This window comes from Fusarium redolens (genome assembly GCF_020744475.1).
Source record: "Fusarium redolens strain MPI-CAGE-AT-0023 chromosome Unknown BKA55scaffold_50, whole genome shotgun sequence".
Taxonomy (NCBI): Eukaryota; Fungi; Ascomycota; class Sordariomycetes; order Hypocreales; family Nectriaceae; genus Fusarium; species Fusarium redolens.
This window is the reverse complement of record NW_025763713.1, coordinates 6,641-23,091: the sequence shown is the minus strand read 5'-3', so window position 1 is coordinate 23,091 and position 16,451 is coordinate 6,641. Positions and strand designations below refer to the sequence as shown.

Genomic DNA, 16,451 nt, shown 5'->3' with positions numbered 1-16,451 from the left:
GGTCGTACAGGCGAACGCAATGAACTATATACATTCGAGGCTTCGCCCCCAAGAAAGTATCCAGTTCTGTATCCGCATCCTTACATCCTGGAAATTGCAATACCCATGTTAACGATGGCGAAGTCCACATCCTACGTTACAACGCATTTTCAGGATGTGTATGAGGGAAAAATTAAATTCAAATTAGACATGTTCGTATTGCCTATGCCTCGGCAGTGGGTTCTCATCATGATCCCATCTTGAGGTCTAGACTACGGATATTTCCAGGGCCCATAGAGGGATCGACTCCACAGCCCGACCTGCCAGCCCTGTCTCGGCCGAACCTGTGAAGAAAAAGTCCCGGGGGTCAACCGGATCCAGCCAAGCGTAGGATCGGAGTGCAGTAGACTCGGCAGGGCAGGATCCTAACCAATAGGAATGGGGGAGTCTGTAGCATCCGAGTGGAAAAACATGTGCCTGGAAATTGAGCAATGCCGGTCGTCTGGGCTGTGTATTCTTTTTACCCGACGCAAAGGATGAGGGTCCCATCGACGGGCCGGAACGTTTCTGCAAGGAACGGTTCTTGACATCCTACAAATGGTTTAGGGTAGGAGGACAGGATGAAAACTCTGAGCGACCAGTTCATCCAGATGGGTGTGTCAGTCACGAGAGATGCTCCAGCAGCCGGCGAATACCCTGAAGGCTTCTGATTAAATACGCGAGGTAGTTTTAGTGGACTTTCAGTACATTAATGTGATACAAAGAATGTTATTTTCTTTTGAAGTACGCTTTTGCGAGTATCTACCGATGCATGAACAAAAAAACCTACAAGGAACTCCTACTGCGTTTAGAGTATTTGCAGCTGAAGATTTAATCAATGAAGACACAGCTTTAAAGAGCATCACTCTGATACCTGAATAAGAGTTTCTCCAGTCTTGACAGGTTGATACATCATCCGGCTTCTTCGGAATACTGTTGGTTTCACGAGATCGGATGAAAACAATTGACCTTAACCTAAACCCTATCAGCCCCCAAACGGCGGCCGACTGTATGGGTCCTCCAGTGAAGGTTACTAGCTCATGTAACGGTATGCCAGTGGGCTGTTCGGCCCGTCGGGCTGTGCTGCGCTAATTAACTTCGAGTCGAGACCATTCGGACTTGAATTCAGGCGGTGCTCTATGAAATTCTCAGAGGAAAGACGGTTCATAGGGCAGATTACGTTTCATCCGTTGAGGAAAACATTTTCCTTGGCGGTCCCTGCGTGACAAGGACAAGGACATGGGTCAGGGATCGCGGCTCAATTGGGACGATCCTTCCGATCGTGTTCGCTGAGAAAAGTGGCGCCAATGGAATTGCCCGATCGTGAACTGCAGTCACTAAACGAGTCCTCGTATATGAGTACTCTTATATGAGTTACCAATATCGTCGTAGACGCTGAGAGAATTACCATCACTGCCAACCACTCCGACACTCTCCCACACAATGAAGGTCGCTGCTCTTTTCTGGCTTTTGCCAGCTTTTGTTGTTGCCCAGTCCCCTACTCAGACTTTGTCCCCATGGCAGACCGGTATGGTTACTGAAGATGGCACCTGTGGAGGAGAGACTGGTTTCGTCTGCAGCCCTCTCTGGGGTGCTTGCTGTTCCAAGGACGGCCAATGCGGCCGATCCAGCAAGTTCTGCGGAGACGGATGGTACGTTCTCTATCTAGTCATTATTGTCTTAGACACAACTAACACAACGTAGTCAGAGCAAGGCTGGAAACTGCAATGCCGCTGCACCCCCTCCTGAAGTTCCCCTAGGCCCTGGAAGCGTCTCTCCCGATGGTTCTTGTGGCAGTACAAACAAATTCGTTTGTGGTGGTAGCGCCTTTGGTGACTGTTGTTCTACCCAGGGCTGGTGTGGTAACTCTACAGCCCACTGCGGTAACAACTGTACTCCCGACTTTGGCACTTGTGGCCCTCCCAGCAAAATCACCTTTGATGGCCAGTGTGGTGCCAATGGCAAGATCTGTCTTGACTCTGGCTATGGTGACTGCTGTTCTATCGGCGGCTGGTGTGGAGACAAGGCTGAGCATTGCGGTGCTGGTTGCCAGAAAGGCTTCGGCAACTGTACCTTGACCAATGCTGGAGATATTTCCACCGATGGCTTCTGTGGAAAGAATGGCAAGACTTGCAAGGGAAGCACATTCGGAGATTGCTGCTCCAAGGAAGGCTACTGCGGCAAGGATAGTCACTGTGATGCTGGATGCCAGACCAAGTTTGGTTCCTGCAACGCCGAGACTGACATCTCTACCGATGGTTTCTGTGGCAAGAACGGAAAGACTTGCAAAGGAAGCACCTACGGCGATTGTTGCTCCAAGGAGGGTTACTGTGGAAAGGAAGGCCACTGTGGTGCAGGATGTCAAACTGCTTTTGGTACCTGCAAAGCTGACTCCGGCGCTGTCTCAACCGACGGTCGCTGCGGAAGCTTCAACGGCAAGACTTGCAAGGGCAGCACTTACGGTGACTGCTGTTCCGTTGGTGGCTGGTGTGGTGATAAGAAGGATCACTGTGATGCAGGCTGCCAATCCAAGTTCGGTACTTGCAACCCCGAGGCTAGCAACATTTCTACCGATGGCTTCTGCGGTAAGAATGGTAAGACCTGCAAGGGAAGCACCTACGGTGACTGCTGTTCTGCTGAGGGTTACTGCGGTAAAGAAGGTCATTGCAAGGCTGGCTGTCAGTCTAAGTTTGGTACTTGCGATGAAGCTTCCGGCAACGTCTCGACCGATGGAAGCTGTGGCAAGAATGGCAAGACCTGTAAGGGCAGTGTCTTTGGAGACTGTTGCTCTGAGTACGGCTACTGTGGCAAGGGCGACACCTTCTGCCGCAATGGTTGCCAGAAGGCCTTCGGTCTCTGCACCGGTATCTCATCCGACTCTGAGTGTGGTACCAGGAACGGCAAGACTTGTGCTGGATCTGGACTCGGAAACTGTTGCTCATCCAATGGATACTGTGGAAGCACCGCCTCTCACTGTGGACAGGGCTGGTAAGTTCACATTTTCTATCATATCGATATCTTTACTGACATTACTACTCTCTAGCCAAAAGGGTGCTTCCAGCGCCTGTCTCACCAAGGACATTCCCTCATTGGACAGCACTTGCGGTAGCAAGGTTGGTCTGACCTGTGCTGGTGGTCCATTCAATGGACAGTGCTGTGGTTCCACTGGTTTCTGTGGAACAACCAGTACTCACTGTGGTGCTAACTGGTAAGTGGCCGATCTCCACTCTCTCCGTCTTGTTCCGATTGCTAACTTCATTCTCCAGCCAGAAGGGTTTCGGCCGCTGTAATTAGTTGTAGCATAATTTCTTTGTATATAAATCCAGAAAGTGGTCGTGTAGAGTTTAAAGATAGATTGATTCAGTAGCCTAATTATCCTCACACCCTGTATCCTCGGTTGCTCTTAGCGGTTAATTGTCTTAAACTCACCTAACCCAACTCTGTTGATTGAGTTCTTTAACTGTCGATACTCTAAATTCTATACACTCCAATACCAACAGGAATTCCTATTGTGTCTACAATTGTGGCCTAAGGGACTTACTTAAACTCTTGAGGGTCTGAAGCTATCTCATAGTGGATGTTCTCATAACTTGAACTTCTTAGTATTTCCACTTTAAGCGTAATCCCCCGGGGGCTTGTTCTACCTTCTGCTTTAGATTGGTACCAGTCGAATGCCTCTATACAACAGTCAAGGGTCAATTTCAATTACTAGCTTGGACTTTTTGTAATAGGGTAAAGAAAAGTGTTAACCGGCTCGACTACTAAAGTTCCTTTGCGCGGATAATAGTCGTGCGACAACCCATAAATAGCAATATTTCCGTTAAGCTTAATTGCTGCATGGGTTTAACGTTCCGGTGTGAATCTGCCATAGCCTATCGCCATTCAGGAATTGACCACATGTCAATCCTATCTTTGCTTCGCAAACACCCTGGTCCACGGGCTCATCCGACCGCTGCCACTGCTGTGCCTCAATTGGTGGGGACGGAATCACACCCTGCACCTGCCTAGACAAGCCTCTACCGAACTGAAGGATTTGCCAACATATAAGGCCAATTGGCGCCACGCACGAGGCTCTTGTGGCATTTGGCCGACATTTGTCGTAATTTGCGAGACATTGGACATGAGTTTGTTGAAGCACTGCATCCTACTCCTCATTTACTTTGGGCCTCGTCTCATATTTGAGTTAGCATAACACATTATGTAACCCTGCAAAGCGAAAGAGACCAGCGAGGTTTCGTCGATTGTTCCGACTAGATACTGCTGCATCATGCACTTCTTTGCTAGTGACCTGTCTGAGACCAAAAGCCCCTGCTGTTGAGATGAATCACTCTAGATGATCATTCACATAAATAGAATAAACATTCTTCCTAATGGTTGTGGCTCTACCGTCCACGTACTTTGTCTGGGTTTGAAAACGGAAGTCGTATTGTCACCAACAGGATGACGGGACGGCCATCGAAAAACATAATCTACCTATCGTCTATCAACAAAAGTTCTTATCAGTCACAATCTTAGCCAGCTGCCAATTGAAAAGTTGTTGGACAAATCTCGAGATAGCGGTGAAACATGAAAAATGCATGAAATGAGTCATAAACAGCCACAATTTGGTATCAGGCCTGGTTAGGATGAGGGAACTGGATGCATGCCAATACCTGCACAAGCACCGGTAGTCATAGTTTCAAGGTTAGCACAACCCTTTTATCTCAAATGGTGTATTCATAACATCGACCAAGACCTTTGCCCATCCAGGACATTCACAGAGGCATGCTTTTCTGCTTCCAGGCCTAAGAAGATCATCTATCACGATATTTACTCAATACATAGCCATTCCAAGAGTTTCCCATCCAGGAACGGAATTCCTACGCGTTCTCAAGATAAAACTCACCTGAATACCGTAAGTGCTACCGTCTGACAGTTCAAGTGTATCAAAGAACTAGGCGACCGTTTGCTAATTTGTGCTTTTAATCTTTGTCAGGACATGGCGTCGAACCTAGAAACAGTCACAGAGCGACTGGCTGCTGTTAAGCTAGAAAGCAAACCAGTCGTAACCTTCGTTAACGACACGCCTGCGGTAGCACAGCTGGTCGACCTTCTTGATGGACGTTCAACAGTTCAACCTTCAATTTTCATCGACCTTGAAGGAGTGAACCTTTCTCGCCACGGAACCGTCTCGATTATGCAGGTCTATTACATGCCGATCAAATGTACCTATTCGATTGATGTATACACGATGGGTGACAAGTGCTTTTCAACACCCGGGAGCAATGGCCGCACCCTCAAGGACATTTTAGAATGCGATAACATAACCAAAGTGTTCTTTGATGTTCGTAACGACTCAGATGCACTTTATGGTAGTTACCAGATCAAATTGGCTGGAATTCATGATCTGCAGCTCATGGAACTAGCAACGCGGTCCTTTTCAAGGAGATGTGTCAACGGGCTGTCAAAATGCATCGAGCCTGATGCTCCTCTGTCAGTACAGGAACGGTCGGACTGGGTTCGGGTCAAAGAGGCTGGACTTCGGCTTTTTGCGCCTGAGAAAGGTGGGATGTATGAGGTTTTCAACGAACGTCCATTGCCCGATGCTATCAAGCTCTATTGTGCCCAGGACGTTCAGATTTTTCCACGTTCATGGGCTCACTATAATGGTAGAATGGAACAGAGGTGGCGTGAGAAGATAATCGCCGCATCGAAGGCAAGGGTAAAGTCATCTCAATCTGCTACCTACAACGGCAAAGGACGGCACATGGCTCTGGCCCCCAGTGGCTGGTAAGGCTTTCTTACACAGTTACTCCTGCAGTATCGCGTACTTTTTGTATAGCCACTTTATTCGTTCTACTAGGAAGTTCCGTCCTCTAGCTAGCATGACTGTGCGAATGAGACATTTTGTTTATTAAGACGTAGCAAACATACAGCTGGGACAACGTATTTGGCGTCATGCATCTGTTACACCTTGTCTCTTCGTAACATGTGACCAATAATACTTGGCCACGTCAATGCATGTCTCACAGTTAAGATGGCTTGTTGTGTGGTTACGGTTGAATGCGCGAAGGAGGCCTCACTGCACGCGGGAGGCCGGCCATCTTAAACCCCGCAAACACAAGCACAAGCGAGACTCAAGGTGCAAATATGCAGCCGTTTCCCGTTTCACTCATGTTGGAAGGGTCATGCAGCCAACTGTTATCTTCCAATGTGTTATCATAGGAAGTCTGTTCTTTTCTCCAGCAGAAGGGATGAAGGCAATCTAGAAAGTATATCGAACTTACACAAAACATTGCATCTGTATAGATCAGACTTAATTATGCTTCGTAAGCACAAAAAGGTTACTTTATCACGGAACTTCAGATATCTCTTACCGCGTATGTCTTTTTTATCTCTTTTTATTTATTGTCTTCTGCCAAAATAATGTATTTCTGTTCCTCCGGTGAGGCTGGCATGCCACTTCGAGCGTCGGTTAGTCCTTCTGCATTTGAGCCAATAACAACTTGCAGTAGAAGGCCTCATCGTGGACAACACTCATTGTGGATCATTGGCAACGCCAATTAGAGAGCCTCCCAGTCGCTTTATTCTAATCACATCATCGGCAGGCTCTGCCGTTTGAGCTCGGTCTGTCGGCTCTCCTGGAGTCAGGCGGTAGTCTCACAATAACCAAGGAAGCAAAACTTACCCTAAGCCCAGTTTGCCCCTTGAATCTAAAGATCGAGGCCTACAGGGCCTGAAACCTTTTAGTTTGCGATTCTCTCTGTAGACACTGGTAGGGACAACTGGCGATCCGAATTACGAGTGGCATGTATCGACCTTCAATCTGTAGCAGATTCTCGCGGTGAGTGGTGTCAACAGATTTATTCTTGTTGACATTGTCCATTTTTGATCCAAATTTAGGTACCAAAAAGCATATAGCGATAACAAATATGATTACCTTGCATTATTAATCAGAGGGTGGTGACTTCGGCCATATTTCCCAGTCTACGACGTCCTCCCAACGAAGGATATCATCACCATCATAACCGTAATCATAATGATACCCCCAGTCATCTTCATCATCGTCGCGAATACGCGATGAGCGTTGTACATTTCCTCTCTTCTTTCGCCTGCCCTTCACCGCTTTCAACTTCTCAGCAATGTACTTCTCGCGGGCCCTTTTTCCCCACTGCTCCAACTCGTGAGGGTAACATAGGCACCATAACGCAACCTCTCGTGCCGCCGTCGAATCTTCCTATGCCTCATGCGTGTTGGAGTTCTGTCGGATTCGCAGTTTTAGCAGATCCGCACATAGCGACTGGAGACTCCATCGACGGCCAAAACCAGCGTCTGTCCCAAACACCATTTCTGCTGTAAGAATAGCAGTATCGAAGATCTTTCCATGTGATATTCGCAGACTTTTTAAGTCTTGATTGAGAGATTGTCCGACTAGTACCGTGTCTGTGTTGATATGCTTGAAAAGCTCTTGTCGTGTTGCTTCCCAACCGCGAAGAGCTTGTCCTTGAGATACAGCCATTGACAATGTTGCCGGCCGTATGCCATGGATGTTGGTTCGCCATTCAATGATGGGCTCGTGAGGTTTAACAAGGGAATTGGTTAAAACTTGGCCAGAGAAGAAGTCGATAACACAGATGGATATAATCTCACTATCACCGTTTCTGACACCTGCCATTTCGCAATCCAATGCAACAGCCTTTCTTTTGGGTTCGCGAGAGCTAGGGTAAGGAGCCGTACGATTCTCCCAATTCTCCTGTCTCGGCTCGCTTGGTAAGATGTAGCACTCTTTTCTAAGGCGATTGAAAGAATGGCATTTGAGAATGAGACGGTGGTGAATGACTGTCAAGTCGAGCAGAGGGAAATACTTATAGCTCTCGTCTTTGAAGCGAAATTGTAACAGAGGTACAGGCGTTGAGACGTTGGGCCTTAAGCTTTGAGATGTCACAGTCTCCGGTAACTTCCCATGCTTTGCTTCATTATGCTGGGCCAAGGCTTGTTGGGTAGGAAACCATCTGATACAGTGTTGACAACACTGATTTCTTTGATGCTCTGCATCCAAACAATGTTTCGCCAGTTTAGAATGGGTCTCGAAAGAGACGGAGCATATTTTACAGCGCCGCCTACTATTTCGTTCGACTTTTTTCATTGCTGAAATGCTTGAAATGTAGAGGCGAAGGAAGTGAAAGATGAAAAGTCGGTAATGTGATGGGCTATTTCTTTTATGAGCCCTATGATGTTGGGCATCAGTACATGGACGATTACCCCGCTTAGTAGGCCTCCTGAATCAATAATCAGTTGGCAGAAGTACGTACAGATTGGTGTCAAGATAAGACATAAATTAATAGCTCATAACATGAACAAGACGAATAAGGCCGATTAAATGAAGCTTCATTACAAGGTATTCAATTTTGTTCCATGATGTTTCCAAACTAAATGGATATCAGAAAATAATTACACTGGCAAGCCACTAAAGCATCTCGATCGGCATATTATCAAGTTTCCAGCAGCAGCAGTTTATTTTACAGCAGATTTGTATTTATAGGGTACTCCGTATTTTGATGTTCGATGGAAATGGCCGTTTCCAGGTCACTGTTGGAAGTCAAAAAAAGAAAAAAGGATCGGGCCCTATTTCTGTATCTAACACTTGAGCTGAATGAACTAAATTGTAATATATTCTTCAAGTTCAAAACAAGAGTACATCTTCTAGCCAAATGTGATGCTCTTACTTTGAGGCCATAAATATTGATCACAGTGGTTCAGCCAAGGTATACTATCAGGGGTAAATCTTTCTCGTGTAAATACCGTTTCCGTAACTTGAAAACTTTTGCTTATCATTCTCCAACCTTATGTCATAGTCCTCCCATCTTAATATCTCTGTGACGGCGTAGTAGTGAAGTATTCTCGCTGGCTAAGGAACTATGGCCTTTCCATTAGGAACCTTGTCTGTTCTGTAGCGTTTTATTCTCGACTGATGCCAACTCGTGGTAACAGAGGTGATGACTTACACCATGACGAATACGGACCCGCCCAAAGTGTTTCGCGGATGTGTGATTAAACACAGTGGTTGAAGGACAACAAATTGCTCACTGTTGAAGCTTAGCTTGTTCAATGGTGCGCTAGGCTTTATATGAGTTGGCTGCTATCCTCTTCTGAATATACATGGATCTTGACCGCGAAACTCACGATTGGCTGCAATGCACCGGGTCGACAACAAGGTCAACAACCAGCTAAAAATACGTATGAGAACATGAATAGGGTGAGGACCTTAGTGTGTGCTTCCATCTAATGTTCATAAGTTTATATTATATTTAGTATCTAGTTTGAGTCGGCTAGTAGACGATAGAGAGAGAGGATAGAATTAACTAATGAGTCAAACCTGTTTTTACCAGACTCTACCCATTATTCTCATTTTTGTAATTCGTCTCTATCTAACTCTATTGATTTTGCGATTTTGATTGGGTGAAAGAGTAATCCCTGCAAGCGATAAAACTCTAAGAACATCAGTTGGGTAGACTGCAAAGAGAATACAGGAAGAGGAGCCTTTAAGAGTAGATTTAATTGTTGAAGTTCGTATTAATCCGCCGCCTGCTATTGCACGATCCAATACCAAACGCTGCTACTCTTTACAAATCTTTAAAGAATTACATGTCTCTATCCTTTTTCGCCTGTCCTTCCATGCCTTGCTTGGCATTGGTTATGATGATTCCTGACGTTCGACTTATCGATGGATAAAAACTCGCAGTAATCACAGCTAAACCCGCCAAGCTTTGGGAGTTGTAGGATAGCCTTATTACCATTCGCAGGAAGTGGTACTTTGGTTGGATCTTAGAATTCTTAATTACCGCAGAACGATAGCACCGCCTTAAGCTTATTTCCAGTATATTTATGCATATTTCGAAAATAGGCTTTAATGCCTCTCCCAGGTCGGACAGCATGCCTACATAGAAGGCAAATCAAAATTCGAGGCTCATCAAGCACATAGAGAATTCCGTTAATAGATACCAAATTTCCATTTTCGTCATGCATATCTTAAAGCGGAATCTCGCCGGATATAGAGGGTAAGACTTAGTCCTAGCTGTCTGGCCAACCCTTTTCCGAAAGAGATTATAAATTTAGTTTACTTGAGATTACTAATGGTCTGCTACCTTTTTGTCTTTTTGCCAAATAAGCTTTGTCTATCAGAAGAGTGTAGTCCATGGCAACTTCTGCAATAGCTTGCTTCTTATTAATCGAAGATAACTTTAACACGGGAAATCCTTTAGGTTCTAATGGTATATTCTTGCTTAACTGGCCCAGAAACTTATACCACCGTATAGAAGCCTACTTATAGTATTATAGAAGTAATAGCTAGAGTCTAGATAGGTAAGCTCTATTAAGTCTATATGTAATCCCGCGCTAGAGAGGCTAATACCTACTCTGCTAAGCAAATACGGTATTAATCTCGGTATTATTACTGTAATTATCGTGCCTATTAAACGGGGTATATACTTTACGAATATGCTTCTCAGTATTTGCCATAGCCAGTTAGTGATATATCTATATATTAATCTTTTGTCGCTATAGTTCCAAAGTGGCTTTTATAATAAGATCTATTAGGTGAGATATAGGTTAGGGCCTCCTGTTATTTTAGAATAGTAAGCGTATCTATAAGCGCTGCTAAGCTCTCCTATTAGCGCCGAGCTGCTTACGGCATAGTAGATCTGCTATAGGTCAAATATAGATAAGGTACTTAAATAGAATGTAACCTAGTGTGACTAGAAGGAATTAGACTATATAGAATTTGCGATTTGTAAGGTGCTTTACTTTATGATGGCAGATAATATATACTATATATCTGCCTTAAATATATACTCTATAACTTGTGTTTGGATTATTCTCATACTCGAGACTTAGGAGCTCCTTGATTTGTAGTATCTGATTATAGGCGGTATAAAAACTACTAGTAAGCTACTCCTCTATCTTGCTGACTTATCTTAAATATACTATTATAGCATGCTATCTCTATATTTTATTTTTAGCTAGTCTGTTTTTGCCTGCAATATAGGCATAAAGTAATAGATCTAAATAGGCTGACTCGAGACTATTCTCAGGATAGTTAATAAAGCTATATTTACTTTTTATATTTATAATATTATCTTTAACTCTTAATAAGTTAATATTTAGCTTAATCTCGAATATTAATTAATTATATAATACTTCTGCCTATATAATAAAATAGTCTAGGAGTTTATAAAAGTTATTTATTATTACTTAAATAGTCTTATAAGATATTATCTTGCTATTATTACTTTAGTAGAAAAGTATAGCTAGTAGTTTAGTATATATAATATTGCGTTTAAAATCTCAGAGGCTTATTAGCTCTACTAATAGGTATTATAAGCCTAGAACTATATACTTAGTTTAGATTTTATTAAAATACTTAAATTATCTAGCTTCTAGCTATTATAAAATACTAAGAACTCTATATCTATATAAAGGCAGTACTTACTCTAGGAATAATACATGCTATATATAAATCATTACTAATAGTTTTAAGCAATACTAATAAGCAAATTAGAATCTCCGACTATCTGCAGAGAATCCAAGGATATACTAAAATATATAAGTAGTATAGAGCTTAGCTGCCTATTAAGAAAGCTTTCGGTACTTAGTATAATACAAACTTAGAATAAGAGTTTAAGGAAGTAATCGATTTTATACGCAGTAGAGTCCCTTAATACGCCTGAGAATAGGTTATATTAAGTTCTGGCTGTATATCCACCAGAATCATCATAGTCGCTCTAGTTGTCCTTATCATCGTTGTCGTCCTTGAGTTCCTAAGCTTTAACGTTCTCATTATCTATTTCGCCATCCTCAACGCTTTCCTTCCGACCTGGTCCTTAATAAGCTCGAGTATTAAGAAGAACATTAATAGATTAACCGCCTATAGGATCAGAGTGTATTCCTATCACGGAACCTCCTTGTCTTTCTATAACCAGTTAAGTTCCCTCTAACACGTCGAGATAGTTCCAGATATTATGCTTCTATATCTGATCTAGCTGTTTAGAGATCTCCGGCTTTATTTTCACATTTATTATTTCTCGTCGAGAGCTATCTGGCATTTAGTATACTCATAGGATAAAAGCCAAGAATTACTTCTAAGTCCTCCGGTATTTAATCTCGCTACTCTTCTCTACCACTAAGGTAAAAGCAATCTCCTGATAACTCTAGAGTCTCAAGCTAAGTAGCTAGTAATGAAGATTATAACTAGTATAGCAAACTATATCCTTATAACGGTCTATTACAGAGTCTAATACTCTTATAATGCATAAGATCTTCTATTTATCCTCTCTTAGGCTTATAAGGTTTGGCGCGCCTTCTAAACTGCCCTAACCTAAGATATAGTCTGCATTAAGAGAGTAGCAATCAGGTAGTCTAATTAATGCTTGCAGGATATCTCATTGAGAGCCTCGGTAGATAAAAGGCTATTATATTCTATCCAGCCACAGGCTTATAGCGGTAAAAGTATTAGTTCCTATGCCATTAGTAGTTAATCGTAGTTAACCTAATGCTTCTCGATATCTGGCTTCCCGGTCTATAACTTATTATAAATAGGCTGATACCTCAGATATAAGAACATAGGGCGTTCCTTTAGCTTCTTAGTGCTCGGCTTTACTTTCAATCTGCTTGCCTGCCTATTTGCCTGTGTATTAACCTGGAACTATTTGCTGCCTTCCCCAGAAGGAAAAAATCGCTAATAAGCGATATGTTCCTCCCACGGTAGCTCATCAGCAGATATGTAGCAATTCGGTGCTAGTCTTCCCCTGCCTCTTGGGTTAATACATTACTGCTTTTTAGCGCAATGCTTTTGTATCTTTTGGATGCGACGGACAATATGGCCGCAAGCATGACATTTTAAACTATCTGGTTCTAGTGGCGCAAGATATGGAATGGGCTGAATTAAATCCGTTAGGTATTGTAAATAACGACGTATTTCGTCCCGATTGCGGAAAACATCGGGCATCTGTTTCATCTTTTCCACCAGATCCTGTCGATATTGTGGCTGTATATCGCGATGTCGTGTCCTCAAATGCGTGGCAACCTCATCGGCTACAGAGGCGAATCCACAAACCTGGCACACAAGAAGGCAGTATATAGAGAGAACAACATAGGGACGAATAGCACCGCATAATTCAGATTACAAATTCGAGGCCATCTTAGCAATCATCATAACAACTGGGTTTTTATTCATGAGATGTGAATGACAATTGTGTTTTTATCAACAACGAGACCATCTAGTAGTATAATTTACCCCCCTATAGCACTTTACGCGAAAGAACGCATCGCGCTCTAGCTAAGCCCCGGTTTTAATCGGCACTAATATTAAATCAACTCTGCACCCCAGCAATAATCAACCCTGCTGGGTTTAAAGTGGGTCAATAAAATCAACTCTGCCAGAGTTGGTTTTGGACTGTAGGACTAGGCTCTGATTCCTGTCCAAGCTTTCTCCTACTAACGTTAGAATCGAAAATGAGCCCTGTATTCGGCCAAGCTGACATGCAGATGTTGTCCTCGTGATGGCATTTACGTGGAACAGTAAGCCGTGGCGCTCAAGTCCCCATACGATTGGCCAAGAGTACGACGAGATAAGCATTTGCTGACATGTGCCGTGTAATCGAAGGCGGGTATAATAAAACATCACCTCTTTGAACTGATGTGATTATGTCTCTCTCAGAACCATTGACAGCTACCTACCAAACGCTGTCGCATCACAGCGTGAGAAAAGCCAGCAAACATGGCGCTGCAGGCCATTCGACGAGCTGTTCTGGGGCAGACGCGCCAACCACCAAACTATCCTACAAACCCGACCGATACCGTGCTACCAGTCTATTATTTTGATGACGCCCCCCTTTTGCGCAACTGTGTAGAGTGTTGGACGCTCAGGTTCAATGATCCGCTGGATGCAGAGATGCTACGGGAGTCTCTTTCTCGTGTCATTGCTCGACCGGGATGGCGAAAACTGGGAGGACGGATCCGCATGAATGTCGGAATACACAATGAACCGTTGGGTCAAAGCATTCACTGACATTACTTAGAGCAAAGAAAAATTGGAAATTCATGTTCCCGAGACTTTTACTTCGGAACGTCCTGCGCTCGGTTTTCATCATGACACGTTCGACGTCAGTATAGATGCACATCCTTTGGCCTCTGAATTCCCACGTCCCACTCCAGATCGACCATCTATCCAAGACAGTCGCTCAGATTTTACGGCTTTAGGTGTTCCTCCAGGAACTCCACTCAGTCTCAATGATTATCTCAAATCCGATTACCCACAGTTGACCCTCCATGTCGTATCCTTCACCGACGCGACTCTGGTCTCACTTTGTTGGCCTCACATCGCCGTCGATGCTACGAGCCTTCGCGATCTCGGCATTGCTTGGAGTCTGGTGCTTGCTGGGCGTGAGTCAGAGATCCTGCCTATGTTGTCTGCGGGCGAAGACCCCATGGCTCACGCAGGAGATAACCCTGCTTTTACCAAGCCGTATGCCCTTGAAAAACAACAGGTTAAGGGCTGGCGGATGTACTTGTTTCCCTTTTTTTACGTTTTCGACCTACTACGGTGGCGTACACTAGAGAGTAAAATACTCTTTCTGCCTCGAAAAAATGTTGAACAACTCCGCAATCAGGCTTTGGATTCTCTCGGCAAAACTTCTTCACCTCCATTCATAAGCGAAGGCGACGTCATAGTCGCTTGGCTATCCATAGTCGTGGCGTCAGCTCTCTTTCCACAAGACTCAAGGCGATCATTCACTATCGGAAATGCATACGATCTCCGAGGGCGCGCACCGTCACTCTTTCCTATCGAGAGTGGCAAGGGAGCATACGTGCAAAACGCCGTACTTCCTTGTTGGACAATTGTCCCTGCCAAGTCCATGCACAACCGTGGGGATAGCACTCTTGGGACTATCTCACTAGCACTTCGCAATAGTCTTAAAGAGCAAACAACCGAAGCCTCTATTCATGCTCTGGCTCGCCTCACACGAGAGTCGCTGGACTTTGCTGGAGTACCGCCGCTGTTCGGCAACGCCAACTCGGTTTACATCTACTATACCAGCTGGGTCAAAGCTAATCTTTTCGAAGCCCTCAACTTTGAGCCAGCTATTTTGAGCACCTCTGCCTATAGGAATAGCCTGAAGTTTTCGACCAAGAAAGATATCTGGGAACCTGCAGCTAGAGGCCACCCCGTCTACTACCACATTCTGGGAGTCAGCCCAAGCAACATACTTGCGAGAAATGCATCTATCATATCTAGGACTCCTAATGGCGATTATTGGATTAACGGAAGTTACCCACCCGAAGTCTGGAAGGTGATGGAGTCAATGATTTGAACCCTAAAGGCTGGGAGGGCCCCTCATCCGCTTTTTACCACTTCGAGCTTAGAGGATGCATGCTGACCGGACTAAAGCCTCCGCGGAAACCATCAGAAAACCAATCAGATTCTTTCGTACAGGAACCCCACTCAACCCTAGGGTAGCCAACTTGCTAATTCTCTCTTGCAAGTTCGTAGGCTCAAAATATGGTCTAACAATAAAAAAGGCTTGGGAAGAGGGGACGTTGATCGGTTGAAAAGGATTAGACATGATCAACATTAGCCTCACGCAACTTTTCATATTTTGCCATCTATCTGAATGATAAGCTGTGAAGGGGGAGATGATGAAATGAGATAGAACATGCATAACGGGTAGGAAAGTAGAGAGAAAGTGGACAACATAGAATATACAAAAAATGAAATAAATAAAATGAGTAGAGTGTGGTGCAGGTTCAGTGTCAGCAATCTGTCATTGTAGTTTTACTGAAAATAGCCCAAAGTGGATTAGCTGTAGTGCATGCATAGTATTTCCACCAGCCCTAATACAATCCCTGCCCTCCTCCAGCACTAACAACACAAAATGCCTAGATATTCGGGCATTAACCGCCCTATCAGACAACCAACTTCATTCATTCTACTATCAATTTCTAACTAGAGGCTATGATTACCTAATAACTATATATATACACTCTGTTCACAGACACACAAAATGCTCATTAATTACTAGAGCAGCTAGTTCAGTATACGCCACAGCAGATACAGACCCTTAAATACAGCAGAAACAGATCAATCAAAGCCTTTGCTCTTGTGGAATCTCCATTTGCAAAAGCGCCCAACTTTTCTATACATAACCTTCCATAACGACCTATCCTGCGGCTTTCCTTCTCCCTCCGATTCGTGGATTTACGTAACTGCAAAAGACTAGACTAGCTCTACAAGCAACAGTAAGTATAGTAATGCCTCGTATATAGAGGCAAGGTATACTATACTCTATATAGTATCTAAATAGTTTTCTCTAAGTATATAATAATAAAGGTCTAAGGCAGTTTAATAAAGCTAAAGGGCTTTATTATATTAGCCTTATATATAATATATTACTATAAGG

The 16,451-nt window shown here is 43.9% G+C and overlaps 5 protein-coding genes across 5 annotated transcripts; 3 read left to right on the top strand and 2 right to left on the bottom strand.

The window, feature by feature from the left end:
- Window positions 1-1,461: 1,461 nt before the first annotated feature.
- BKA55DRAFT_725047 (uncharacterized protein) lies at window positions 1,462-3,312 on the top strand (the record flags this gene model as incomplete). Its single annotated transcript, XM_046201097.1, has 4 exons — window positions 1,462-1,670; window positions 1,723-3,006; window positions 3,062-3,226; window positions 3,285-3,312. The coding sequence occupies 4 exons, from the start codon at window positions 1,462-1,464 to the stop codon at window positions 3,310-3,312; spliced, it is 1,686 nt and encodes a 561-aa protein (XP_046040659.1).
- Window positions 3,313-4,689: 1,377 nt separating this feature from the next.
- BKA55DRAFT_587690 (exonuclease) lies at window positions 4,690-5,892 on the top strand. The gene is made up of 2 exons (XM_046194691.1): window positions 4,690-4,912; window positions 4,994-5,892. The coding sequence occupies exon 2, from the start codon at window positions 4,997-4,999 to the stop codon at window positions 5,789-5,791; it is 795 nt and encodes a 264-aa protein (XP_046040658.1). The 5' UTR covers window positions 4,690-4,912; window positions 4,994-4,996; the 3' UTR covers window positions 5,792-5,892.
- Window positions 5,893-6,574: 682 nt separating this feature from the next.
- BKA55DRAFT_725033 (ribonuclease H-like domain-containing protein) lies at window positions 6,575-8,332 on the bottom strand (the record flags this gene model as incomplete). The annotated part of the gene is made up of 3 exons (XM_046201096.1): window positions 6,575-7,230; window positions 7,291-8,009; window positions 8,310-8,332. The coding sequence occupies 3 exons, from the start codon at window positions 8,330-8,332 to the stop codon at window positions 6,947-6,949; spliced, it is 1,026 nt and encodes a 341-aa protein (XP_046040657.1). The 3' UTR covers window positions 6,575-6,946.
- A 1,499-nt stretch (window positions 8,333-9,831) lies between these two features.
- BKA55DRAFT_531412 (uncharacterized protein) lies at window positions 9,832-10,023 on the bottom strand (the record flags this gene model as incomplete). The annotated part of the gene is made up of 1 exon (XM_046189228.1): window positions 9,832-10,023. The coding sequence occupies one exon, from the start codon at window positions 10,021-10,023 to the stop codon at window positions 9,832-9,834; it is 192 nt and encodes a 63-aa protein (XP_046040656.1).
- A 3,748-nt stretch (window positions 10,024-13,771) lies between these two features.
- BKA55DRAFT_531408 (uncharacterized protein) lies at window positions 13,772-15,365 on the top strand (the record flags this gene model as incomplete). Its single annotated transcript, XM_046189226.1, has 2 exons — window positions 13,772-14,020; window positions 14,073-15,365. The coding sequence occupies 2 exons, from the start codon at window positions 13,772-13,774 to the stop codon at window positions 15,363-15,365; spliced, it is 1,542 nt and encodes a 513-aa protein (XP_046040655.1).
- Between the last annotated feature and the right edge of the window lie 1,086 nt (window positions 15,366-16,451).

Excerpts from the sequence above, each read along its gene's own strand:
- BKA55DRAFT_587690 (XM_046194691.1), top strand. The coding sequence starts at position 4,997 with ATGGCGTCGAACCTAGAAACAGTCACAGAGCGACTGGCTGCTGTTAAG.